At 40.0% G+C, this 27,050-nt stretch overlaps 1 protein-coding gene across 4 annotated transcripts in view; it reads right to left on the bottom strand.

Moving 5' to 3' along the window:
- Positions 1-27,050, bottom strand: part of WWP1 (WW domain containing E3 ubiquitin protein ligase 1) — a 76,007-nt gene that overhangs the window by 16,480 nt on the left and 32,477 nt on the right. Inside the window, exons 3-12 of one of the 4 annotated variants that reach the window (XM_020804970.3) lie at positions 23,005-23,146; positions 15,380-15,504; positions 13,495-13,632; positions 13,265-13,331; positions 11,959-12,125; positions 7,887-8,259; positions 4,776-4,871; positions 1,533-1,707; positions 172-226; positions 9-93 (exon numbers count right to left, since the gene is read on the bottom strand). In XM_020804970.3, coding sequence (XP_020660629.2) covers positions 9-93; positions 172-226; positions 1,533-1,707; positions 4,776-4,871; positions 7,887-8,259; positions 11,959-12,125; positions 13,265-13,331; positions 13,495-13,632; positions 15,380-15,504; positions 23,005-23,146 — 1,423 coding nt within the window. Of the gene's footprint in view, positions 1-8; positions 94-171; positions 227-1,532; positions 1,708-4,775; positions 4,872-7,886; positions 8,260-11,958; positions 12,126-13,264; positions 13,332-13,494; positions 13,633-15,379; positions 15,505-23,004; positions 23,147-27,050 lie in introns of those variants that run through there. The other 3 variants (XM_078393580.1, XM_078393581.1, XM_020804975.3) reach the window with 3 other exon arrangements.

Here is a 27,050-nt window from a genome sequence, read left to right as displayed (position 1 = left end):
AAACCCACCCTTGAGTCCGTGGATCTTCCCACTGTGTTGTCTTTGTGTTGTGATTTACAAAGTAAACTCTATCATTTGAATCAACCCTCCTTTCTGCAATAAAAATGAAAAGTGTAAATAAAAGATAATTATACATGGGCATCTGTTTCACATACTAGTCATATTTCTTACCCCAGCCTGGCGGTAAAGGACCAAGTGGATCATTTTCAGCTGTCAGCATTGAAGCCTAATGAAGACAATGGGAGAAATAAATATACTGAATTTTTAAAACAACAACAATGGTAATCAAGCATAATGAAAATTCCAGAAAATGCCATTTCTATATTTAATTAGTTACTCTTCACTATGGGAATTCTAAATTTATATGTTTCTTAGGCATCCTAGAAATCATTCCTGGTTTCTAACCACCATCTTGTCCTGTTTCTATTGCCATGACACAGCTTGGCTAAGCAGGAGATGAGTGAGTGGAACTGCCAGTCCCTTGCACAGAACACAGACTGAGGAACAAGGGGGTCTTAAAGTGAGAAGAAATGCAACTAGACTAAATTGGGTGAATGCAGCAAATAGCCATGTATACTCAACTTTGGTGAGTAACCAGTCTAGTTTGTGTGCTGTCTTGTGGCTAACAGATACCATGGTAACAGACACCACGGTATGCATGACCAATGACCCTCTCCTTTTTTCATATATGCAGAGCTTACTGCAAATGGGCGAGGCATGCTTCACAAATAGGTATATTACTATTAGGACAATTTTCTCAGATTTTCTAGCTAGATTAAAGAGTTTGGGTGTTTCATATGTTACCAGCAGTAGAGCTATCTTCATATAGCCACTATAAGCCAAACCACCAAAAAATTCAGACTTGTTCATAACATGTACCAGCTTCTACAGAGATTAGATAAGCAAATTTGTTTTGCTATGTATATCTACCTACACATTTAATGAACTTGCTATTTTAATACTACTAGATATTCATCTATTTCATACTGATTTTGTGATGAATCAATAATTTACGGGATCTGAGTCAGACTTTCTTAATTGAACAATGATATTCAACAGGTACCACAAGATGATTTGCAAATTAGGTTTAAACTGTAGTTTCAGCTCATTCATCAAACTCCTATTCCACATAGAAACTGACCTCTGTAAAAACCACTAATGAACTTTTATGCAAACCGTTGTCAATCAGGAGGAGTTAAGTAGCTTCTACTACTTAACTCCTCCTTTTCCTCCTATACTTGTAAAGCCAAGATTTGGATTTGACTGAACCAGAATTGCCTGCTACATGAAAACTATGCAGTTCTGATTTAATACTGCTTAACAAGCCAGGGTATTAAGCCAGAATCATATAGTTCATCAAGTACTGTATAGTCAAATGTTTAAACATCATTCGAGCCATATTTTGTTAGCTGAACAAACAATGATTTCACCTGAAGTCCGAATTCAGTCACAATCAAGCGGTATATTAAAAGATGCATTAAATATTCAACAAAAGGAAAAGGAAGAATTCACATTGTAACTTGTATATTTACCGAATACAAGTATCGTTGGTTGAACTGTTGCATAGCTCCCTGTAACTGGTTTCGCTGAGATTGCCACTGTTCAAAGTTCCTGACTGACTCCATTGTTGGTCGCTGCCATGTTGTTGTTCGCGTGTTATGGTCCACATAATAAACTCTTCCACGATCATCAACCCTTCTTTCCCATCTAGGAAACAAACATGAACTTGGCAACTATTTTCTTTCTTGCCTTAACAAAAGAGTAAATATATGGAACTATCCTACACACATTTATCTAGAGGTAGACTACATTCAAAACAATTGGGCTTGATTCTAAGTAACACCTTTAGGATACTCTGATACAGTATTTTGTTTCTTTTTAGCCTTACAGACCTACCGTATTTTTTGCACCATAAGACGCACTTTTTTCCCCTCCAAAAGGGGGGTAGAAAGTCTGTGCGTCTTATGGTGCAAAGGTGGTGACTTCGCCCCCACTGGCCCCGTGGGGGGGAGCGTCGCAAGGGTCCGAGGGAGCCTTCCACGACCCTTGCGATGCTCCCCCACCCCCCCACGGGGCCAGCGCAGGCGAAATCGCCAGCTTCCAGGTGGGGGGAACGTTGCAAGGGTCCTGGAAGCTCACTCAGACCCTTGCGACGCTCCTCCCACCGGCAAAATCGCCAGTTTCTGGGAGTGTTTTGAGGCTTCCCAAGCCTCAAAACACTCCCAGAAGCTGGCGATTTTACCCCCCCTGGCCCCGTGGGGGGTGGGGGTAGCGTGGCAAGGGTCCAAGGGAGCCTCCCAGGACCCTTGACACGCTACCCCCACCTCCCCACGGGGCCAGCCCTAGCGAAATCGCCAGGTTCTGGGAGTGTTTGGAGGCTTGGGGAGCCTCCAAACACTCCCAGAAGCTGGCGATTTTACCCCCCCGGCCCCGTGGGAGTAGCGTGGCAAGGGTCCAAGGGAGCCTCCCAGGACCCTTGCCAGGCTGCCCCCCCCACGGGGCTAGCCCTGGCGAAATCGCCAGCTCCCAGGACCTTTTGAGAGGCTGGAAAGCTTCTCAAAAGGTCCTGGAAGGTCGCTATTTTGCCCGCACTGGCCCCGTGGGGGGGTGGGGGAGTGTGGCAAGGGTCTGGAAGGCTCCCTTGGACCCTTGCCACGCTTCCCCCACCCCCCCATGGGTCCAGGGGGGGCAAAATCACCAGCTCCCAGGACCTTTTGAGAGGCTTGAAAGCTTCTCAAAAGGTCCTGGAAGGTCGCTATTCGCCCGTGCTGGCCCCATGGGGGAGTGTGGCAAGGGTCTGGAAGGCTCCCTTGGACCCTTGCCATGCTCCCCCCACCCCCCCCACGGGTCCAGGGGGGCAAAATCGCCACCTTCTGGGGCTCTTTTGAAGCTTCCCAAGCCTTAAAAGAGCCCCAGAAGGTGGCGATTTTGCCCCCTCTGACCCCGGGGGGGGCAGCGTGAGTCTCTAAAGAGTCCTGGAACACACTCTAGGACCCTTTGGAGGCTCACCCTGCCCCCCCACCAGGCTAGAGGGGGCGAAATTGCCACCTTCTGGGGCTCTTCTGAAGCTTTCCAAACCTCAAAAGAGCCCCAGAAGGTGGTGATTTTGCCCCCTCTGGCCTTCAGGGGGTCTGGGTGAGCCTCCAAAGGGTCCTAGGTTGTGTTCCATAAGACAGACCTCTCCATAAGGCTCACCAATTTTTAGGAGAAAAAACATATTTTTTTCCTGTTTTCTTCTCCTAAAAATTTGGTGCATCTTATGGAGAGGTGCGTCTTATGGAGCGAAAAATACGGTAATTTCACAATAAAAATATCAAATGAGCTTTTTTTTTAAAAAAAAAAAAACACTGGACCCTAAATATCTGTTTCAATGTCAATTCTGCAAAATGTTAAAGTGACTTCAACTATCTCCCTGCAGTAACAACATATTAGTACAGCTGGTTTTGAATGTCTGCAACTTCTGGAGTCAGTGGCAGTTACACTGAAGATAAATACCAAGCAATTTCCTTATCTCAATACAGGAAGAATTTGTTTAAAAGAAGTCTTACGCATGGAATGCTATAAGCATATACTGAAGTGGACTGATAAAAATGTCCACTAACATGAAAAAATAGGCCAAAAAGCACTGAAGTAAAATAAAAGCACTGAAGCAAAGGTAATTTAATTGCTTAGAACCAATCAGCCTTTGAAAAGTAAGGCCACAGACCCAATATAACTAAGCCTAACTTACATGAATGTATAGCTTCCCAGTACCGTGCAGAGCAACAATTTTTAGATTATACGCTCATCAGGGCTGAAACTCAACGCACACTGGTGGCCACGCATTAATACCTCTAATGCATTTCTTCTCCAAGGAAAGAACCACTGCAATCCTTGAACTAGAAGGGCTGTTAAGTGGGAGCGAGGGACAATATTCTCACAGTGTGCAATATACTACAGCAATTTACTGTAACACACAACAAATCATGCATGAAGGCAAAAACTGTGTCTTCTAAAGACATGTCCTGTAATTTCAAAATTATTATCCAACTCTAGTTTTGCTATGCGCTCTAATACCAATGCCAGTGAGTGCTAAATCACAGTAGTTGGCACACAGATACCATTGTGGGAGATAGTATTATAATATTATCACTTGCTCTCACTTTGGATCCCCAAATATGTTAACTTAAGGCAACAGAAATTCCCTATGACTTGCCCCCAACAGAAGCCCCTGTGGTCAGCACTCCAAAGTGGAAGCATTCAAGAAGAAACTGGATAGCGATCTTTTCCGATATAATTCGATTTAGATTCCTGCACTTAGCAGGGCAATGAACTCAAAGGCCTTATAGGCTCCTTCCAACTCAATTATTCTATGAAAAATTGTGGTATCTCCTGAACAATATGGGATAGAGTTAAGAAGTATGGAACAATCATTCAAAGTTGTTGTTTCAGACCTCTTTGGGGCAATTCTTTTCTGAAGAATCCTCTGACTCTTCTGCACAGGAAGAAGGGTAAGTAAAACTGATGTGAACTTTCTGAAGTTAGCTTTATTAAGCGTCAAATCCATGATATTTTAAAATAAAACTATAATTTTAAATTTAGAAAGTTGTTAATGAAATATTTTTTAAAATTCTACTTAAGAAGTTAAAGCAATACTGTATTAATTTTCTACCTTTAAGGCAATATTAATTTTCTAAAGGAATTTTACAGAAAAGTTCAAAAACCTCCGCACCAAAACCAATGTCCTGTCTGTGCATTTGCATTCTTAAATGACATATTTATACAGAAATTATTACCCTGGTGGTAAAGGCTGAGGCCTCTCCCAAGTTGTTGTTCTTGTGTTGTGATCAACATAATAGGTTCTACCATGAGGATCTTTTCTTTGTTCCCATCTTTAAAACAAAAATCAAGGCAAACACCATTAACGGAAAACAGACTTGTCTTCTGCTGTCACATACAGATTAATAAATTGTAAGAGGTTCACTAATTCTGTGTGCCATTCTTATGCTAAAAATGATAACAAAATAGAAATTTGTGAAAGGAGAAACACTAAGTTTTTGTAAATTTTTATTTCATAAAAATTTTATTTCACGCTAAAACTTTATCTGCACCAAGCAATTTTAATTAAGTAGAAACACAGGTGTCAATTGGGTCCTCTTAAGAGGATAACTATCAAACAAACAAATTAGGAAAGACAAATTAAGAAACTAAAGGGAATGTTATACAGTCTCTGATGGCTCACTTAGAAAATTGAACCAAAAAAATTATATAATGCAATTCATGAACATTGACGGTTGGTCACAGGAAAGGCTTCTAGAGAAGAGAGAAGCAAGTCACGGAGAAGAGCAAGTTTAACCCTCTCTTTACTTCCCTCCTCCACTGATGCCTACAGTCCTTTGACATAGTTGTCCCTACACTGAGGAGAGTCTGCAATCATTGGCACAGCACTGCCCAGGTTTTGGTCAAACCAGAATACCAACTTGATGTTTCATACATAAGGGGTTGAACTGAAACTTAGGGATATTCTAGATGGAGCATTTGGATCCTATTCTTCATCGATTACAAATCATAACACAAATTGGTGTAGTGCTACAGTACTTACTATATCCTCTACAGTGGGGGAGATTGGAGGAAGTGAAGGAAATTACTGGGGAAGATATGGAGGGCCACTGAACCTAAAAGTGAAAGAGTGCCTTGAAAATGAGGCAGATGATGAAAGGGAAGTGTCCAATTGAGTATTATAGGACAATGCTGACATAAATTGCCGCCTCCAAAAACAAAATGTATTCAGGAGATCTCAGACACAGGTGGGAGAAAGTTTTAGATATAGAAAACAGCAACAGCAGAAACAGGAAGCAGAAGCATCAAGGTCTGAACCTAAAGCAGCAATCCACCTATAGCAAAAGCAGCAGGCTCTATAGTAGAATCACTTCCCTTCTCAAACAAATCCTGGTTTCAATGCATGGCATTTCATACTATCTCTCTTCCTTTTTCCTCCACTTAGCCCTTTCCCCCCTCCAAATGTTTTGGGTCGCTCGTGATTCATGACTGAAGACCCAGAGACACCTCTGCTGTCACACCTTTCCACTAGATCCTGATTGCACAGAAGAGAGAAGCCAGCAGCAATTCTTTCTTAGCACCTTTGCTTCAATCAGATTGTAGATACAAACCCTAGTAAATCCAAGCAAATTCCAAAATATTCAATAACAAAGTGGAACAAAGAGGATTTTAATAAAGTGGTCTAAAAGAGCCCTAAGTTAACTGAACTAACCTCAATTAATTTTAAAAAAGAAAAAATAAGCCATGAATTTAACTTAATTCCTATTGAAATCAATGAGAAGTTTTGAGTGCAGATCCAACCCAATGAGTAGTATGTTTCAATTAAATGAAATTATGCAGTTTGATTCCCTAACTTTTTTGGGTGGGGGGGCTGTACATATTTAAAATACTGGGAATGTCATGGTAATTGTAAAATGGCCACCACGGGGTAGTACTTGCTCATTCACAAAATGCCTAGCAAGGTGAGTAAAACACTTGTTATCTAGAAGGCAAACTGGTGATGCTAAAACAAGAACTTAGTAGGAACAACATTCCAAAAGCAAAAACTACACATTCAGTCCTACAGCTTTCAGTTCCAACGCTCTTTACAGAAGATAAACTGATAAGGCTCAGAAACAAGTAATTTAACCAAGAAAAAGTATAGGGCAGTGATTTAAAAGGTAAAGGTAACGGTTCCCCTTGACAATTTTTGTCCAGTCGTGTTTGACTCTAGGGGGCGGTGCTCATCCCTGTTTCCAAGCCATAGAGTGATTTAGTTGCAATCATATCACCTATTTGCCTCACAAAAGATAACAAAATACTCATTTCACAAAATGCAAACTGATGATGCTCAGAGAAATACAAAATGTGAAATGCACAATGACACTCCAGAGAACCCACAAAAACAGGCAAAAACATGGAACACAAAAATGCACAAACCTAATGCACATGACACACTGCATTAGACAATCTCAGACAAAACCCAACCAACCAGATTCCTAGCCTAGGAAAAACATAAAAACCATACCAAAACATACAAAACCACTAATACTTCATCCCCCAAACAAATTGTTCCTCATCTTCTGCAACCTTTAAGGTAAAAAGGTAAAGGTTCCCCTTGACAATATTTGTCCAGTCGTGTTTGACTCTAGGGGGCGGTGCTCATCCCTGTTTCCAAGCCACAGAGCCAGCGGGTTTTTTTTATCCGAAGACAATCTTCCGTGGTCACATGGCCAGTGTGACTTAGACACGGAATGCTGTTACCTTCCCACCGAGGTGGTCCCTATTGATCTACTTGCATTTGCATGCTTTCAAACCGCTAGGCTGGCGCGAGCTGGGACAAGCGACAGGAGCTCGCTCCATTGCGTGGATTCGATCTTACGACTGCTTGGTCTTCTGACCCTGCAGCACAGGCTTCTGTGGTTTAGCCTGCAGCGCCACCACATCCCTGTGCAACCTTTCAAGACACTCTTTAATTGTCTGGCTCCCCACTTACCCTTCCCTTTTTCTTTCTTTTTCTCTTCTTTCTCTCTCTCTCTTTTCTGGGAAACTGAGTATGCACTAAAGAAAGCACTGGACTAACTACCTTTTCTTCTAAGAATGCCCCTGCAGCTTACTTCTAGATTCCTGGATATAAAGATGGCACTAGCGGCAAGTCATTTAGCTAGTTTTGAAAATAAATGATTTTTTAACTGTAAAAATCTGGAAGCATGAGGAACCTGGTGGGCACCACAGGAGGCATCCTCAAGCAACACAAGAGGTGTTTACAAGCACCAAATTTGCACCCCATGGATAAAAAATAAAATCTTTATTTTTACATGTCTTATTTGGATGTTATCAAAGTTTTAATGAAACCAACACTCACATACCCAGGGGGTAAAGGTTCTATGCTGTTATTACTGGGCTGCTGTCTTACAGCTTCCCCAGATACATTTGAAGATTCCCTTGGTTTTGCTTCTGTTGTTGCATTGTTTCGTGTATTAGAAGATGCAGAATCTGTAGGAGCAACAGTTTCAAGTCCAGCTGTAGATGCACTACTTTCAAAGCTACTAGCAGTGGCATCTGTTCCTAAACGAGATTCTAAAGTACTACCAGTAATAGTAGTAGTAGTCGTTGTTGTCGTCACTGTCATAGTTGTAGTAGTAATGCAGTCTGCAGAGAGAGAGGATGCTTCTGCAGAATCCATAGGAGTTTCAGAGGTTGAATGATTATCAGCTTCCATCATAGATGACTCGTAATTAACTAAAGGGAAAAAATAAATACTTTGTACTGATACTGTACTAGACACAGTAAGTAGTCAAATGTAGAGGTACGTCTAAGAAAATATAGCTCTTTTCAATCTCACTCGGTGTTCATCTCTCTTCTATATCAATTCTATGCTTTAACACTCCCATCAGTGGTGACCATAGTAGATTTACACATTATCTAGAGCCCACAATCATCAAATAAGCAGGCTGCTTACTTGCAAAGTAGTCACCTGTGCATCTTCTTGTATGGATCTACATCTACACAAAGACAAAGTTTGCAACTTTCTAGAGAGAGTGAGTGCTGGTAGTAGCACTGCCCTCTTCCTATAGCACATGCATGGGAGAACTGTTCCACATTTCAAAATACAGTGGTGCCTCGCTAGACGATTGCATTGCGGGACAAAAAAAACCGTAAGACGATTGGTTTTTGCGATCACTATGGTGCCTCGCAAGACTTTTTTCTATGACCATGCTTCACAAGACTTTTTTTAAAGACCGATGCTTTGCAAGACTTTTTTTTTTTTTGAGACTGATGCATAGGGAACCTCGCAAGACAATTTTTTCACAAGATGACAATTTTCGTGGAACGAATTAAAATCGTCTTATGAGGCACCACTGTATGGATGACACAACTGTTCAGCAGTGATCAACCACAGGTGTTGAAGGAGGGAAGGCCAGGTTGTGTGATTACATAGATAGCTACTTGAAGAACAAACAGTATAGGTAAGTGATCTGTTTTTCTTTGATGTGGTATCTGTGCACCACACTTATGGGTACAGACTAGCAATTTACACGGATAAATTTTGGAACATAAGAAGGCAGCTGGAACCATTAGAGAATGGCAGAGAGAACTGGAATAATTGTAACGTCAAAGGAAAAGTTAATGGTTGTGACCACATAGCATCTTAACGTCATTCTGGTAAAGAAATTCCTTTAAGGAATGCAGTGGTAGTGGATGTTGCTCTAGTAGAATGGCAACAGTTCTTTTGCCAATTGATATGTCAACAGGATAATATGAACAATCCATTTGGCAAGCCATTGGGACTATACCGAAGAGATCTTGTTGTGGCCAAAGTGAGCTAGGAAAAGGTATGGAGACTAAGGGCATAAACAACAGGGTGTGTGTGAATAAGAAGAAATAGATATGACAAGAAAAAAGGGTAAATAAACAAATACAGTAATGTAAAATGAAGGTGAATATGAAAGAAAGGCTAACAAAAGTGTTAGGAAAAAGGGTAAAACTCTCAAGACATTTTCTATTATGTGCTCTCACTGTGTCAAACACACCAGAACTGAGGGACAACCCTCTCACACATGTGCTACAGGGCAACTGCAGGAACAGACCCATATACATGACACACAGAGACCACGATGGAAAAAAATGCCATTAGATTTCTTTTTCTTCTGCAACTAGTATGATTAGGAGTAGGAGCTGTTGGTGCTGTTGTGCATATGCTCTGTTATTTACCCATGTGGAATGATCTTACAAATGTTTTGCCAACATTATTTATGCTAAAGTATGTCACAACTAGAGTAGATTCATTTGCATCAATGGAACTTACAAAGTAGCTGATTCACCAAATCCCCACTGATTCTAGTGTGATTTAGTATGCTGAGCAACAAGCCTTCAGCTGCATGATTTAGTCATGCTTAATCCCAATGTGCAAAAGATTACAACTAACAGTATTTATTTATTTATTTATTTATTTATTTATTTATTTATTTATTTATTTATTTATTTATTTATTTATTTATTTATTTATTTATTTATTTATTTATTTAATTTATACCCCGCCTATCTGGCCCACCGGACCACTCTAGGCGGCTTCCAAATATAAAATCAAATAATAAAACATAGACAAATACATAATAATCAAACAAGAACAGCAGTAAAGATAAAAAGGAAAAGTAAGAAAAAAATCAAGAGTTGGCTGGAGGGAAGGCCTGAATAAACAGCCATGTTTTTAATTGGGTTTCAAAGGTGCCCAGCATGGGGGCCGCGCGAATCGCCGGAGGGAGATTGTTCTAGAGGCGAGGAGCCACCGCCGAGAAGGCCCGGTTTCGTGTCTTCTCCTTCCGGGCCTCTCTCGGCGTCAGGCTCCTCAGCCTCACCTCCTGACTCGCGCGGGTAATCCGGGTAGACCTTGGTGGGAGGAGGCGTTCTGCCAAATATCGAGGTCCTAAACTCTTTAGGGCCTTATAAGTAAGCATTAAAACTTTGAAGTTGACACAGAAACAGATGGGCAGCCAATGCAATGCGGCCAGCATTGGAGAGATGTGTTGATATTTTCTCACTCCTGTAAGGAGCCTGGCCGCCGCATTCTGCACCACCTGAAGTTTCCATGTCAGCCTCAAAGGCAGCCCCACGTAGAGCGCGTATTGGTTATACATGAGTGCCATTCAGTGTGTCTTTGAAGTGACTCACTAGCAATGGTACATTTTAATCTTGACTATACTGTAGTTAACATGTCAACAGATTTCTATAATACAAAAGGAAAAACATACTGTTTGTGGTTTTTTCATCTTTTACCCATAATGTTTAATTTCTATCTTTCTGAATAAATATATGCTATTCTAAATTTATCCTCACTCATTTTGACAGAGAATTAAGTAACAAAGTTAGCTGTGGCACAATCTCATTCTCATAGCCACTATGCTGTCAAAAGAGAAGCTTAATGTCTAGCATAAAGGTAAGAGTATTTAGATAGTAATGAAAAATTATGTATTCAGATTATTTACATTCCAAGGGAAAAATAGTCCTAGAACTTTCTCTTATTAGCTTATTTTTCTTGTTTGTTTTGTTTGCTATTTTAAAACAGTTATTCAGAATATCTGTGTTTTTAATCTAATAGACTAGTCAACCATGTTGTATCATAACTTTATCTGTCACTTTTTCAGAAATTCTGCTGGGCTTTGGTATATTAATGTTATACTGTGCATATATAAATTTTAATTTTATTTATACATTCCAGATACATACAATAATATATAATTATATGTACTTAAAATTATATATTTCATCATTACATTATTCTAAGTTCTAATATTTCCAGGGCAATATATTTTACAAGAGAAATTAAAACAAAAGATAGAAGACATTTTCCCATTTAGTACCATACTGCTTTTGAAGGTTTCAAGGTTTCTAACAAAGAGGAAGAGTCCACATATTAATTTAGTTTACATGTCCTAAAATTATCAAGATGATTTGTACATTTTCCTAGATTCTCCTGTTCCATAAGAAACCAGATTCATCTGCACTATTATGGTTTAACTTTGTCACTCCTGGTGATTTATATATAAATTGTAGAAGTTCCATTCTCTCTTTAAAATGGATTGCTTATACTGAATAAAGAAAGCATGTAAAGAAACAAATCATGTTTTACAATGTAACATTAAGCACACCCAAAGTTCAGAATCTACAAGTCACTTTGTGAATACATGCTTTTTCCCTGCCAAATTCCAAGTGCAGTTCTTGTGTTACCTTCTTGCCAAAAAGCTGTTGGAAAAGGTAAACAGCTTTTGAAAGTGGTATTCAGTACAGCAGGAGGAAAAACTGTAATCCCTCTTTCATACAGAGAGAAATATTTCCCATTTTGCATTTATTTGAATCTCACTAATTAATCAAAGTCAAAATCCATTGAAGTTATTCTGATAATTTCTGTTCTTTTTAAAAGAATGGATTATATTTTCTTACCAAGGTTGCTGTCGGGCTCACTTGTAAGTGGTTTTGGTGCTGGTGTATTTTTGGGTCTGGCCACAATAGGAGGAGGAGATGGTGTGCTGTCTCCACTGTCTCCATTAACTGCATGTATAGGGAATGAGACTTGTACTACAGAGCTTGATGGTGTCTGATTGTCTGTACTGTTGGAAACATCACACACATATCTTGTAAAAAGTGAACTTTTAAAGATTTGTTACGCGTATTTTTGTAATCCCTAATAACAATGATCTACAGTGAACAAGGCGAAATATGTGTAATTCTTCCCAATTTACTCTTATCTCCATTCAATGCATCTGTTTTTACTCTCCCATTTTTATTCATATTTATAAGCTCCATAAGACAAGGTCTCATCAACCCTGTTCTGTGAAAAGCACCATGAACATAGATGAAATTCTACCAACAATCATTAAAGCAAGAATTGGGATGCCCCCAGCTACCATTTGCACAACTACAGTATATCTGAATTGCCCTCTTTAGACAGATAGCTGTAAATTTTTTAATATATCCCCCACTACCAACCTCCCCAGAAGGATTTATCTGGGAAATGCAATCACACATCTCTGTTAACATGCTCCAGAACTTCAAAAAAATCTATATTATGTGAATGTTGGGGGTTTTTTTTTACCCCAATAAGAATTCCAATGTATTGAGAATTAGAGTCAAGGTTAGGGCCTGTGTCTGGGATAAAATGTACTATACGTGACAATGCAGCAGAAACCCCACGCTAGTTCTGTATGGACTCTGCAACAAAACATGTCACTTGGAGGACAAAAACGATCTGGTTTGGTGCATGAAAGTTAAACTATTGTTGCAAATTATTGCAGATGATTCAAATGTTTAAAAGGGCATTTTTATTATATCAGCACTTGAGTACCACCAAGTAGATATACCTCTCCAGTTAAATTAAAATACCTGTACGTATAAAATACATGAACCATTAAAATACAGGTATTTTTTCAGTAACACATGTGAACAGGGTCTACATCTCTTAATCTGAAACTTTCTAGCAAAATGTTGAAATTCAACTTGATGACCAGAATATTACCAGTGTTCAATTAGGTTTGATTAACTTGTCATAGCTAACTGACAAGGTGCTGGGGTGACTCTCAGTCGCATGCTCATGTTTTCAATTGTGCAATCAGGGAGTGTTCTAGCAACTTGACAAATAGCTACAATTAACCATGACAAGTTCTATGCATCTTACACAAACACAGTAAGATTTCTGTCAATACACTCTAAATTATGTTAAATTACATTTTAGCGTGGTGAAAAATCTGACCTGGAAGTGGTTCTTGCAGATGTTTCTCTGTTTTCATGTAAAGCATCACCATTTTGCTGGACTTCTACTAAACAGTAAGAAATAAAATTAGATTTTGGGATAAAAAAAGAAATATATATATATATATATATATATATATATATATATATATATATATATATATATATATATATATATATATATATATATATATATATATATATATATTAATTTTCCATAATTTAACTTACTGGTTACTAGTGAAGTGTGGTTTGTGTGAGATTCTGGTTCAAGCACCAAACCATCGAGCACTATTATCAGTTCTCCTGTTTGCACCAAACCACTCTTGTTTTCCAGTAAGAGTTTCAACTGTTCTCTGACTCGTTCTACTACAAGCACAAACAAAAGGCAATCTGTAAAGATCCAGACACTAGATAAAATAGATGTACATTTATTTTTAAAAAGAGACATGTATTAATATAAGATTTTTAAAAGTCTTCAGATAATTTGATCTGAATTTAGGATTGCCAACATAGTTATCCAAATTACATTAATGTTTCAGTAGTTTATTCTAATCACACATACACCATAACAGTCATTGAACCACACATGACTGTACACAAGCAGCGTAAGGAGATAAGCTGCCACCACCATCTTAGTAAATACATACTTTTTTGACAAAATAGCATTTTTATACATCAAATCAGTTATGGGTTATATGAATTACATGAATATGAATGGGCACTTTCCTAGTATGCAGAAGAAAACTTGAAATGTGGGACTTGCTGACAAGTTGGACTTAAGTCGCACTGGGCACTCAACTTGGACTCAGCTCAGGATTTTTTTTTCAATGTCTTGGACTTGAGTCATGACTCAGCATCCATCCACCCCTCCCTTTTTTCTGGGGGAAAAAGCTTATTTTTAATAGGTACTCGGATGGGGTTTTGGACTCGGAAATTGGTATCAAAGGCTTGGACTTGGTACCAAAGACTCGAACTTAGGACTTGGACTCAAAGACTTGTCAACATCCCTGATGTTTTATCAGTTGTAACATTTCTATATTATCAGAAAGTCATATTGGAATAATGGGAGGAAACTGGGAATTGTAGTCATACTAAAATTGAGTCTATTAGGTTCTGCATAAGATGAATTTTAAAAGAGATGTTTTTCATGAACTTGTTATGCAGAGTTGTTTGTCTAAGTCACAAAGTCGAACAGTCCAGAGAGAAGAGACGCAACAAAAACCACTAACTTGGAGAAGATAAGACACCTGGAGCCTGGATCATGAGAACTTTGGCCGTGATTGTTCTGAATTACACCTACTTGGACTTAACTGGTTGCCAGCTTGAAAGAGTAATTAGGAAGGAGGTCCTAAAGATATGTAAAATGAGAGGGTTTGTGTACGTAAAAAAGAATAGAGGCTTGTTTTTCTTTTCAAGAACGGGGGGAAATAGCCCAGCATCTAGACTCCAATATGTATGGACATAGAGCAAAGATGATTACCTAGCTGTTTTTATTTTAATTAGAAACCGTAAGTTTATTTAAACATTGTAACAGATGGATATGCTCAATGCTTATGCTTTAAAGCTACAACTGTATGCTAATGAATCTACTTTATTTTCTTAATAAAACAAATATAATTATTCAACAGAGGAGTGGTCTCTTGAATACAGCAGGACTATAACTAAATCCAGTGGGGATGAAAGAAGGTTAATAGTGGCTACTGTAAATAACAGGTCCTACTGTTCTACAAGGCTGGTGTGTATTTTAAGGAAACTCATAGCCTATGTTTTATTGCTTTGGAAGCAATCAAAGGTTACTTTTAAGGTTCAGGCTTGTCTATGGGGCTTACTATGCACTTCTGAGGCCTAAAGGAACTAACCCAAGAAATAAAGGTGGTAGTTTTGCACCCAGAGGGACTCCCTGGCCACGATCTTTGCCTCTTTAGGAAGACAGGATCATTACATCCACCAGTGTATGAGTTCCACTGTATGTCTTTAAATATAAAGAACTGCTGGAACACTTTATAAGTGGCACATAAAATAAAATTAAACATACCAATAAAACCATGAACATACACTTTTGCAGTATAAATTTGATTAACTAATGGAAACTAGATATAAATTTGTGACTTACATCTTCTATTATGTATTTCCAAAGCTTGCCTAAGATCCACAGTGGCTTTTCCTAATAAAGCATCGGCTTTTAAAGTATGATGGCTCCAAACTCTAAATTCCAAAGTGGTCTGTGGAGTCACATTCCTGTAGACAAAGAAATTTAGTTTTCTTTTCAAAATTAAGAAAAAAGAACCTCCTAGTATCTATAAATTTAATCATATTCAGCATTAAATGAAGCCTAAACTATCTGAGAACCGTCTCTGTATCTACTAAAAAAGAGTTTAGATTTCAATCTGTTACAGAAAACAAAACAACTTTATGACGTTTACAAACATTCCATCAGATCAGTAAACTAAACTTTCAGGATACATAAAATATTGATTTTCTTACTTGCTGAGTGACTGACTTACATGTTCTTAAGTACAGATGAAGAGAATGAAGTATATAAAACAGCCTAAATCATGGTAGCATCAGCATTTTTGGTCTCTCTCTCTCTCTTCAAGGCACCCTTCAGTAAGAAAAATCTGTTCCAGAGAGTTCCTCAGTCCCAGCCTCCAAATCAGCACTATACTTTGCCTGGTAACTCTTCAATCTTGTACCAGGATACTTTTTTCTAATATTTATTGTAACTATTAAACATTTTATTATGTTTTGCAGCCAACAAGACAATGCCATATAAAATGGTGAAATGTTACCCATAAGAAATTTGTAAGGAAGACAAAAAACAGTGAACATTAATTCTTCTACAATATGCAGTCTAATGATATCCACACATTGAAATACCACAAGGACAAAATCTATCAAAAATAACATATTAATATGCAATTGTGTGAGATCACATTTTGTTCAGTTTTGTAGGGAACTAAAAATGCAGATCCACTGCTCTGAATTCTCACTCCCTAGTCTAGCTGCCTAAATTCAAACAAACTCCAGGTATGTACAGATGTCAGGATAGATGTCTAATCTATGAGTAAACCTTGTTTAATCAACATTTCTAATGTGACTTACATAATAAACCCTGTAAATTATAAGAGAGCTAAATAAATAAATAAATAAGCAAATAAATAAAATCAATAACAGTGAGAACTCTTACTATTACCCAGTACTAAAATCTGATACACAACTGTAGATTTATGCTAAGAACAGTCCATTAAAACACAACCAAGAAAAGATCACACAAAATAGGTGGGTCTTCTTACAAGGTTTTCTAAAAGACTGTAAGATGGCCTTATAGATCCCAGACCATAACTCATTTCCTTTGTAGTTGTCAACATAATTTTCCCAAAAAATGGACATTTGAGAGTCTACTACTGATCGTCCAGTCTGAAAAATTGGGGAGGGGGAGAGAGAATAGTCCTGCAGGTAACTTGTTCTGCAAATATATCAAGATTTTGAAGATTAAAATCGGTACTTCAGATTGGTCTTGGCAATGCACCAGTAACCACAGCAATCTGGTTCAGTATTGCTGTTACATGATCTGATCACCTTGCACCCAGTGAATGTGAAAAAAAAACATTCAACACCAGGTGAACTGACTGACCTGTCATTACAGTGGCCCGAAATAGAGCACATGACAGTCATAAAGTCTGAATGTTATTAGAGGTTAAGAGAGATAGAGATGTTACTTACCTGTAACTCTTTTTCTTCGAGTGGTCATCTGTGAATTCACACTAATGGGTTAAATCTGCGCTTGCGCAGAGATCTCCAGAATATTCCAGACCTTTATGCTACTTTCGTCAAGGACCGCCCCCTTAGCCCGTAAGGTCCGCCTGCCCTCTAAATTACCTCAGTTCTAAAGAACAGCCTGCCGCTGCATCAATGGATACAGGAGTGACGGACAGAGGGGAGGACGGGTGGGAAGTGTGAATTCACAGATGACCACTCGAAGAAACAGAGTTATAGGTAAGTAACCCGTCTTTCTTCTTCATGGTCTCTGTGAATGCACAGTAATGGGTGACTAACCAGCTTACCTTAAAGGTGGAGGGACATCATGGAAGAACCACAGAAAGTACCGCTCTCCCGAAGGATGCATCAGTTTTGGCTCTCAGGTCCAGTCTGTAGTATGTTGCAAACGTAGATGGTGTGGACCATGTAGCAGCCTTAGAATGTCCGGGAGACTCCACAAAGAAATGCTGCAGAAGTAGCTGTAGCTCTGGCAGATTGAGCCTTAACGCCCACATGCAGAGGCTGCTTAGCAAGCTGGTATGCCAGTTTTATAGTTGAGATAAGCCATCGAGAAATTGTTTGCGAAGAAACATGGGAGCCCCTATGAGGTGGGTGTGGAGAGACAAAAAGTCTTTTCAATTTATGGAAGGAGGCTGTCCTTGATATATAGAAGGCTAAGGCTCTTCTAGTGTCCAGTGTGTGTAGCGATTGTTCCAAATCAGTAGTTGGTGATGGAAAGAATGTAGGTAAGATTATAGGTTGGGAGAGATGGAAATGTGACACAAGCTTAGATAAGAAGGAATCATGCGGAAACAGGGTGACTTTATCGGGATGAAATTGAAGAAATGGGGGATCAATTCTCAAGGCTGCAAGTTCAGAAGCTCTGCAGGCCGATGTGATGGCTACCAGGAAGAGTTTTGAGAGAAGGTATTCTGAAGTATTGGCAAGTGGTTCAAAGTGAGGGCGGGAGAGCCAGTGTAGAACAAGAGATAGGGACCACTGTGGAGGCGGTGGTGGAGCTGAAGGTTGCATATTGGAAACGCCTCTTAGAAATTGTTTCAAAATGGGATGGCGAAAAATCATAGCAGCTTCCATATTTTACAGCTGATGGGCTATAACTACTGACAAACAGACCTTGAGAGTTGAAAGAGATAGTTGTTTATCAAATAAGTACTAGAGAAATTGTAAAACAGTTTGTAAATTAGTTGGATTAGTTGGCAGATTATGTTGGACAGCAAATTTATCGTGAAGGCAGACCATCTGTAGAAATATAACTTAGTTGTAGAGGGTTTACGTGCATGTGAGGATCGCATTCACTGAGGGAGGATTCTCCACGCTGTAAGACAAAGAGTCTGTAGTTCTGGGTGGTGGGTTCGACCCTGATGCTGTGACAGCAAGTGTGGAATTAGAGGGAGGCGAACATAATCGCTGCTGATGGACCGTACCATGAACCATGGCTGTATCGGCCACCATGGAGCGATAAGGATTGCATTGGCATGGTCCTGTCTGATTTTGGATATTGTTCGAAGGAGCAATGGAATGGGAGGAAAGAGGTACTGTATACGAGGTGTATAGCCCAAGCCACCATGAGTGTGTCCCCTTGGGACCTGCGTCCTATGCCCACTCTGGAGCACAATAGGTCATATTTGACATTGTGAGGCGTTGCTAAAATATCGATCTGTGCGTGGCCCCATAGCTTGCATAGATGACGAAATACTGATTGGTCCAATGACCATTAGTGTGTTTGAGTCTGTAGACGACTGAGTCTGTCTGCCACTATATTTTCCTGTGTGGCAATGTATACTGCCATGGGAAAGACATTGTGTTCCAGACACCAGTCCCAAAACTGTGCTGTGAGATAAAGAAGTGGAAGGGAGTGCATGCCCCCTTGCTTGTTCACATAAAACAATGCAGTTGTGTTGTCTGTCGTCACTTGGACAATGTTGCCACGAATGAGCAGCTCAAATGCTCTGAACGCATTGAAGATGGCCAACAGTTCTAGATTGTTTATGTGGAGAGCACTTTCTCTGCAGGACCAGATGTCATGGATTTGAAGAATGTTGCAGTGCGCACCCCATCCTGTGTTGCTTGCATCTGTAGTAATTTGTATTGTTGGTTGAAGGGGAGAGAAAAATCAACCCGTAAATAGGTTGGATGGGTTGTCCCACCAAAGAAGTTGGGAGGAGAGTTTTGATTGAGAATCTACCATTGGATCAAAAAGGGTAAGATACCAGGACTGAAGTGAATGTATTTTCAGTCTGGCATGGAGAATAATTGAGGTTGTATAAGCCATGAGACCTAACAGACGTTGAACGGAATGTGCAGTGACATAGGAATGTGGGCAGAACTGATTGATGAGAGAATGAAGTTTGATGGCACTTTACTGGGGCAGGAACACTCTTTCTTTGGTGGAATCAAGAAGAGTGCCTATATATGTGATGTGTTGAGTAGGAGTGAGAATTGATTTTTCTTCGTTGACTTTTAGACCCAGATCCACAAGGAGAGAAAGAGCAGTCTGGACATCCTTCAGAGCTTGCAGACGGGAAGGAGAAACCATTAGCCAATAGTCTATGTATGGGAAATTCAAAATTCCCAAGGTACATAGATGGGCTGCTACGGGTGTCATGCAGTTTGTAAATACAGTGGTGCCTCGCATAATGTTTTTAATTGGTTCCAAAAAAAAAAATGTTATGCGAAACATCGTTATGCGAAACACCATTTCCCATAGAGATGCATTGGAAACCGGTTAATCCGTTCCAATAGGCACGGATTGCCGTCCTTAAGCGAAAAAACCCATAGGAAACATCGTTATACGATACAATGTATCCTCCATTGGAATGTATTGTAGCTGACTCAATACGTTTCAATGGCTTTGCGAAGTCAATTTTTGCAAAATTAAGTGTGTCATAAAAGGGTCAAAAATTGTTTTAAATGCTTGGATTAGCTTCTGCACCCTCTAAAACGGATGCAAAAGTTAATTTGGCTTTGATCTGACTTTTCGTTAATTAATGGTGAATTTCTTTCCCCCAACTTTTGACAGCTGTCAAAATCTGACAGCTCCATTATTTCCTATGGGGGAAGAAAAAATTCACAAAAAATTAATGAAGACTCAGCAACTGTTCTAAATTCTTGGGTTCGTTAGAGGACCCCCTAAGTTGTGTGCAAACCTGATTTGGCTTTGATCTGAACTTTCGTTAATTTTTTGTAAATTGTTTTCTCCCCCATAGGAAAGCATGGAGCTGTCAGATTTTGACAGGTCCATTGGTTCCTATGGGCCAAAAAACAAAAATTCACAAAAAATTAACGAAACGTCAGATCAAAGCCAAATCAGGTTTGCACATGACTTAAGGGGTCCTCTAACGAATCCAAGCATTTAGAACCGTTTTGGACCCTTCTAAGACACTTTTTAAATTGAAAACAAAAACATCGTTAAGTGAAGCAGGGGACCTAAAACAAAAAACGTTAAGCGAAGCATGGTCCCAAAAACGCTATGCGAAAATCGCCCATAGGGAAAAACGTTATACGAAGCACAATCTGACTCTGAAAAAATAAACGTTAAGCGAAAAAAACGTTAAACGAAGCAAACGTTATGCGAGGCACCACTGTACTCTTGGTCCTGTAGAGAGGCCGAAGGGAAGGGCCTTAAATTTGTAGGCATGTTCTCCTATAGCGAATCGGAGGAATTTGCAATGATCTTGACGGATCGTGATATGAAAGTAAACATCGCTTAGATCTATAACCACGAACCAATTGTGATGTTGAAGGTTAGATAAAATTCATTCTAGTGTCACCATTCATTATTTTCTTGGAATTATGTAATAATTGAGTTCTCGAAGGTCTAGAATAGTTCTTAGTCCTCCATCTCGTATTGGGACAGTAAAGTAACGGAAGAAAAAAAAATGATTGGTGTTCTGTAATAGTGATGGGAGATATGGCGTCTTTTGAGAGCGTTGTATTCACCTGTGGCAGACTGGAGAGATGGGAGAGCCTTATTCCATGAATAACGATGGTATGCTCCCATTGCTGCAATATAGTTGGCAGCGCAGAGATTAAATGAGGCAAAGGAGTAGACCCTGCGTCCTACAATATCAACTTTCCTGCCTTCTTTATTGTTAAGTGTTGTAGAAGAGTTGTTACGAGCTCTGTTTTGAGTGGCATGAATAATTAGTGAATTAGGTGGCAGATGTTTAAAGAGAAAGGCAGTATTATCTCAATGGGTTTGTAAAAGTTTTCCACTTTACGAGATATTTGAAGTATAGACGAAGGCTTTGTCAAGATTTGTTTGGCAAGATCAAGTAAAGAAGGAATAAAACTCGTGCTCAGAGTCAGAGATTTTTGGTCGTTAATATCTTCATAAACTTTATCTGACTGTGCCTGGGAAGGCTGTTGTATGTCCAGTTCCATTGCCTTGGCAATACGCAAGACCAATTGTGAGTATGAAGAAAAATCATTGGATGGTGATGGTGGATTGTTAAGACTATTGTCAGAATCAGGTGTAGGTAAATTGGGCGGGGATTCCTGGTTCAGAATGGAGTAAGAAGAGTGTGAGGAGGACAAATGTGAAGACAGGGTGGGAGAGGCTGGGCAGTGTTGTGATGGAGTTGATATCAAAACAGTATGGCGAGGCTTTGATGAAACAAGTTGAGACAGTACTGAAATTATCTGCTCCTTGTTTGACTGTTTGGTACCAGAAGGCAGATGCTGAGGACCCACGTATGTAGTAGTTGATTGTACCGATTGTTGAAGGGATTGTTGAGATGGTACCGAGGCATGGGGCCTCTTTGATACTGTAGGTAGAGGTCTAGATGAATCAGCATGTTTTCTTTTATGAGATCTATATTTCGGTACCGGCGAGGGTGGTACCGATTCCATCTCTGATGAAGATCGGGACTGGCAGGTGTCATGATACTGGTGCTGGTACCAGGGAGAGAAGGATGAATCAGGTATCAGATTCGTAATAATAATGTCATTGACAAGGATGATTCCGGTAATAATCAAGCTCGGATGGATGGTACCGAAGTGCTCGATATTGAGAGCGTCTATGGCCAGGGTTGTAATACTCTGGTGGATTGTAGAGTGTGACCCTCTTGGACTGCCTATACCTCCTAGATGGCTCTTGAGACGTAAAAGACCCAGTCGGAGTAATGGGTCTCGCAGGATTGGCACCATGATGAGCTGTATGACATTCCTTTCTCAATCTCTTTCGTGGAGGGGAAACGTCAGGTGCCGGACACACTGAATCCGATTCACCCAATGATATGGAGCGACCAGTAGAAACGGGACTCGAGTATGGGGATTTCAGTATCACAGTCACTTCCGCATCGACTGGCGAAGCCAGGAACTGAGCCAGAATAGGGAACAGGCTGGGCGGAAGGGATCATCATCAGTGTGTCTTTTTAAGACTCAATTCGTATAATAGATTGCTCTTGTAACAGCCGGTCCGATACTGGTCCGGATGAAGGGACCTCTGGAGGCTTGAGCCTGACTGGGGTGCTTCGGCCCCTCACCTCCCACTTGCAGGTGGATGGCGGAAAATTCAAATGGCCTCCCGGCCGGGCTCTATCACCCAGCACTGGCTCTGTCCCCACTGCTCACTTCCCAGCCGGGCTCTGCCTCTTGGAACCCGGCTGGGAAGCGAGCAGCAGGGACAGAGCCAGTGGGGGGAGTCAGAGCCCAGCCAGAAGGCCATTTGAATTTCCCGGCTCCTGCCTTGCAGTGTGGGGTCCATCCCCACTCCTCGCTTCCCAGCCAGGCTTCGGGAGGCAGGGCCCAGCTGGGAAGTGAGCAGCGGAGACAGAGATGGGCTGGGAGGCCATTTGAATTTCCTGCTATCAGCCTGTGAGTGGAAGGCATGATGGAGCAGGAGACTGGAAAAATGCACAATACAGTACACGTTAAAACATGTTCCAGATTTTTTTAAATTCTCAGTGAACATAAAACATTAAGAACAGTCAGCATTACAGAACAGGAACTACTTACACAGTCAACTGTTCATCCCATTTTGGATTGGAGGAACTGTTGGACTTAGATGTTTTCTTAATTTCACTATCAGCTACTACTTCAGTATAGATGGCAGTTCCACCAAACCAGTTCTTCTTCCTTTTCAGTTTGGCACTAGAAACTAATAAAAATATTGCTTAGAACCATAGGAAAACATTTCAGTCCGGAAATGACAAAATTAGTAATTCATTTATTCAAAATAATAAATGAGAAAAGAAGCTACTTTTATACTGTCTGCAAAAAATATGTAGCCAACCAAGTCAGCCCCAAAATTTAACAATAAGAGATCAATACAACAGCATAAAATATAAGCTAGGAAGGCACTATATCTTATTACTTTACACAGAATAACATTTCAGAATATTTTCTTTAATATCAGGACAAAAGACTACCTGAATATAACAGCCATTTTGCACTCGGTAGCATTCTATCTACAATAATAGTAGCATTTATTAATTTAATGGATGTCAGATAACAGTGTGACATTTGTCATATGATTGTCAGATAAGTAAAGATACTTGATATTATGTAAGAGAATGATATCTACATATTCTCTTTATTTTCCTTGTATCACTCTCAAGTAATCGCTTAACTGAAAACTCCACAGATCACTCTTCCACCTGTCCCTTACTTGAGTTCTTAGATCCGGAAGCATACATCTTAAACAGAATCAGGAGTTTTTTTATTGTAAAGTGCAGAAAAATCTTAGCATAAAATAAACAAAATGTTTATTTAGCTAGCTTCTATTTCTTCCTCAAAGAACTCTAAAAATACAATTTCTCAACTACAGTGGACCTTCGACTTATGAAGGTCCCTACCTACTGAGATTTTGAGGTACAAAAAGCTCCAGCCGCAAAATTTTACTTCGACTTGCAGCCGGAGCTTTGACCTACGAAAGGTGGGGGAAAGGGCGGGAAATTCAAAGCAGCCCCCAGTGCCCTCTTGTCTCCTGTCCCCAGTGCCCTCTGCCTCCTGTGGACAGGAGACAAGAGGCCAGTGGGGGCAGCTTTCTAAGCACCGAAAGCTGACAGCGGGCACAGAGCAGCTTTCAGCTTGCAGCTTTGGAAGCCGGAAAGCCGAAAGCTGCTCTGCACCCGCTGTCAGCTTTCGGGGCTTAGAAAGGTGCACCCACTGGCCTTATATCTCCTGTACCTGGTGCCCTCTGCCTCCTGTCTCTGTGGGGATGGGAGGCAGAGAACAGTGGGGACACAAAGCAGAGGGCAGCGGGTGCAGCTTTGGAAGCCCAGGATTTTTTTCTTTGGCTGGAACAGATTAAATGGTTTTCAATGCATTCCTGTGGGAAATGGACCCTCAACCTATGGAATTTTCAACCTGCGGCCACAGTTCCAATATGGATTAATTCCGTAAATCGAGGGTCCACTGTACTTTCAATACAAAGTTGTTAAAACATGCATTCAAAAAATCTCCCATACACTGTAATAAGGAGTACTGCCACTAGCACTATTCTGCAAATGCTTATAAAACAAGTAGTGTAAAATGTAATAGAGGTGTCGTAATATATCAGTCTTTCAGCTTTCACAAGCTTTTGTGCAGGAAGAATTTGTTGATTTCATTTTGCTTCTTTAGCATACAGTAGGACTCACATATCCATTGGGGATTGGTTCCAAGCCCCTCCCCCATCATGAATTATTCATCAACAAGTCTTCATAGTCTCTGGCTCACTCTAGTACCTAGTCCTGCTAATACACATGAAAAATATCTCGATTTTTTTCTTTTAATCTTTTTAAAATATTTTCAAACCATGGATAAGTGAATCAGTGGAAACTGATCATGTGTATAAGAGGGTTCTAATGTACTTCTTTTTCAACTAACAAAGGGTGGTTTTCACAAATCAGTTTTCGCAAAATCAAACACAAATGAGTTTTCGCAGAATCAAAGGAGCATCTTCAACAAGGGGCAGAGCAAGGGGCAGTGAGAACAGGGGAATTCCCAGGTCAGTGGATTCCCCAGGGAAAGGGGGGCAAGTTTCCACAAGAGAGTGGTCTTGCAGCAAGTGGAGCTTGGAAACGCCGAGATTCAGACTGCAATCTGTCTTTCAGATGTTTCCCTTCCTACACACAACTGACTTGTGAAGGTCGCCATGATGATAGTGAGTAGCTGCCCGGAGAAAGGGGAGGTATGAAGATTTACTATCTGACTGCATGAACAGAAATTAAATGAACTGCTATATTCACGGCAAGTAATAGATCAGATTTTTGTGGAGGCTGATCAAGGAGAAAGATCTCAAAGTGACATAGAACTATGGTAATCCCTGCAAAGCTGGCTTTTTTTTTTTTACTGCATCACAGCTGAGAGAATTGGGAAAATGAAACAAACTTTGCCGTTTCTCCCCCAACTCCTCCTCCCCGAGAACTGGTTTTTCATAAACTAGAGGCTTGAGAACTTTAAATAACTCTGAAAAATGTAACCTGTGTGACTCTGCATCGAGCTGCAAAGATGGATTATAAATCAAATAGCATCTTTACTACAGCTAGATTTATGATTAGAGTGCTCTTCGCAGGACTCTGAGTTCAGGCTGCCTAATAAATCTTGAGGGAAATCTGAGCAATTAGCCTGTTTGACTTTTATGGCTATGGACTGGAGATAGAGTGTGAGATTCATTATTGAAACCCACAATGGAGGATTATTTCAAGAGCTGTCTTCAGGAATTCCAATTGACTATTATTAATCAAATCAAGGCCCAGATCTCAGAAGCCAAGGCAGAAATTAAGGCGACACTTCTTGGATCATATGTTAGGGAGGAGATGGAAGACAAACCAACTGAAACCACTGAAATCACTGAAGAACTGCTATCGTCAAGAGAGAGAGAGAGAGAGAGAGAGAGAGAGAGAGAGAGAGAGAGAATTTTCTCCTTAGAAAGCAGGATGAAATGCTCAAAAAGGAGGAGAGGGTTGGGAGATGAGGGGGAAAACATATTGAGATTGCCTTGATGGGAAAAATGTAAAGGGGGAGAAATGGGCAAACCTGGGGGCATAAATTTATGATCAGAGGTCGGATAGATATGCTTTGCTCCAAAGAAAGGACATTGATTATATTGGGATGAATTAGTAAACCGGAGTGTAGTGAAAAATCCATCCTAAAGCTCAGCAGGGAGCCATTTTGAACAGCCGGCAGCCATTTTGAAACCCGACGATCAGCTGTTTTGATTGTCATAATGCGAAGAATCGGTTCCCGAAGTAGGGAACCGATAGTCAGGAAGCGAATTTTGCCCATTAAAACATGGTTTTGCGATCGCAAAAGTGATCGCAAAAACCTCATTGTCAAGTCAATTTGTCCTTTAACGAGGTAATTGTTAAGCAATGCACCACTGTAATTGGCAGCTCTTCCCTCCCTGATTAGCACTCCCCAAGCCCATATAATTCAAGACACCTAGGCTTTCCAAAGTTTTTTTCATTATTGCATTAGACAGGGATAGAATTTTCCAGAGGTACACCATTAAGTTTGAAATATATAAACATGAATGTTCCTGTACATTTTGCATTCCCAGATTTTAATCATGTTTCCCTTTGCTGTATTGTCAGTAATTTTCTGTGTTCCTCTGTTGGATGTTGTTCTTAGTATATGCTTTATACAAAAAAAGGAAAGAAAATAAAAGAACTCAGAAAAATAATACAGATTCTCATTTTTGCAGTATAAAGGCATGCAAAAGCAGACGTAAACGCACTCAGTGAACTACTATAGGAACACGTACCAAACAATGGCATGCATCTGATTCACTGAAACATATACACAAGTCGTGGAGTATTTTCTTCTACCATGATATGTGTATCTTAACAATGCAAACAGACAATGTGTGAGAGAAATAGCTTAAGTAAAGTACTAATTAAATTTAATGTCTTCATATTATCAAGACTTCAGTGCAGATGACAGACTAAAAATATCAGATATATTAAAGGCACATAGGAGCATTTTATTACCAACAATGGTTAAAAGTCCTAATGGTATTTCTGTATAGTTTGCAATGATTTGCCACAACTAATTGCAGCTAATTGATGAGGTTGTCA

Source organism: Pogona vitticeps, chromosome 4, assembly GCF_051106095.1.
Source record: "Pogona vitticeps strain Pit_001003342236 chromosome 4, PviZW2.1, whole genome shotgun sequence".
Taxonomy (NCBI): domain Eukaryota; kingdom Metazoa; phylum Chordata; class Lepidosauria; order Squamata; family Agamidae; genus Pogona; species Pogona vitticeps.
The sequence above is the reverse complement of the archived record's forward strand: the minus strand, read 5'-3'. Positions and strand labels throughout refer to the sequence as shown.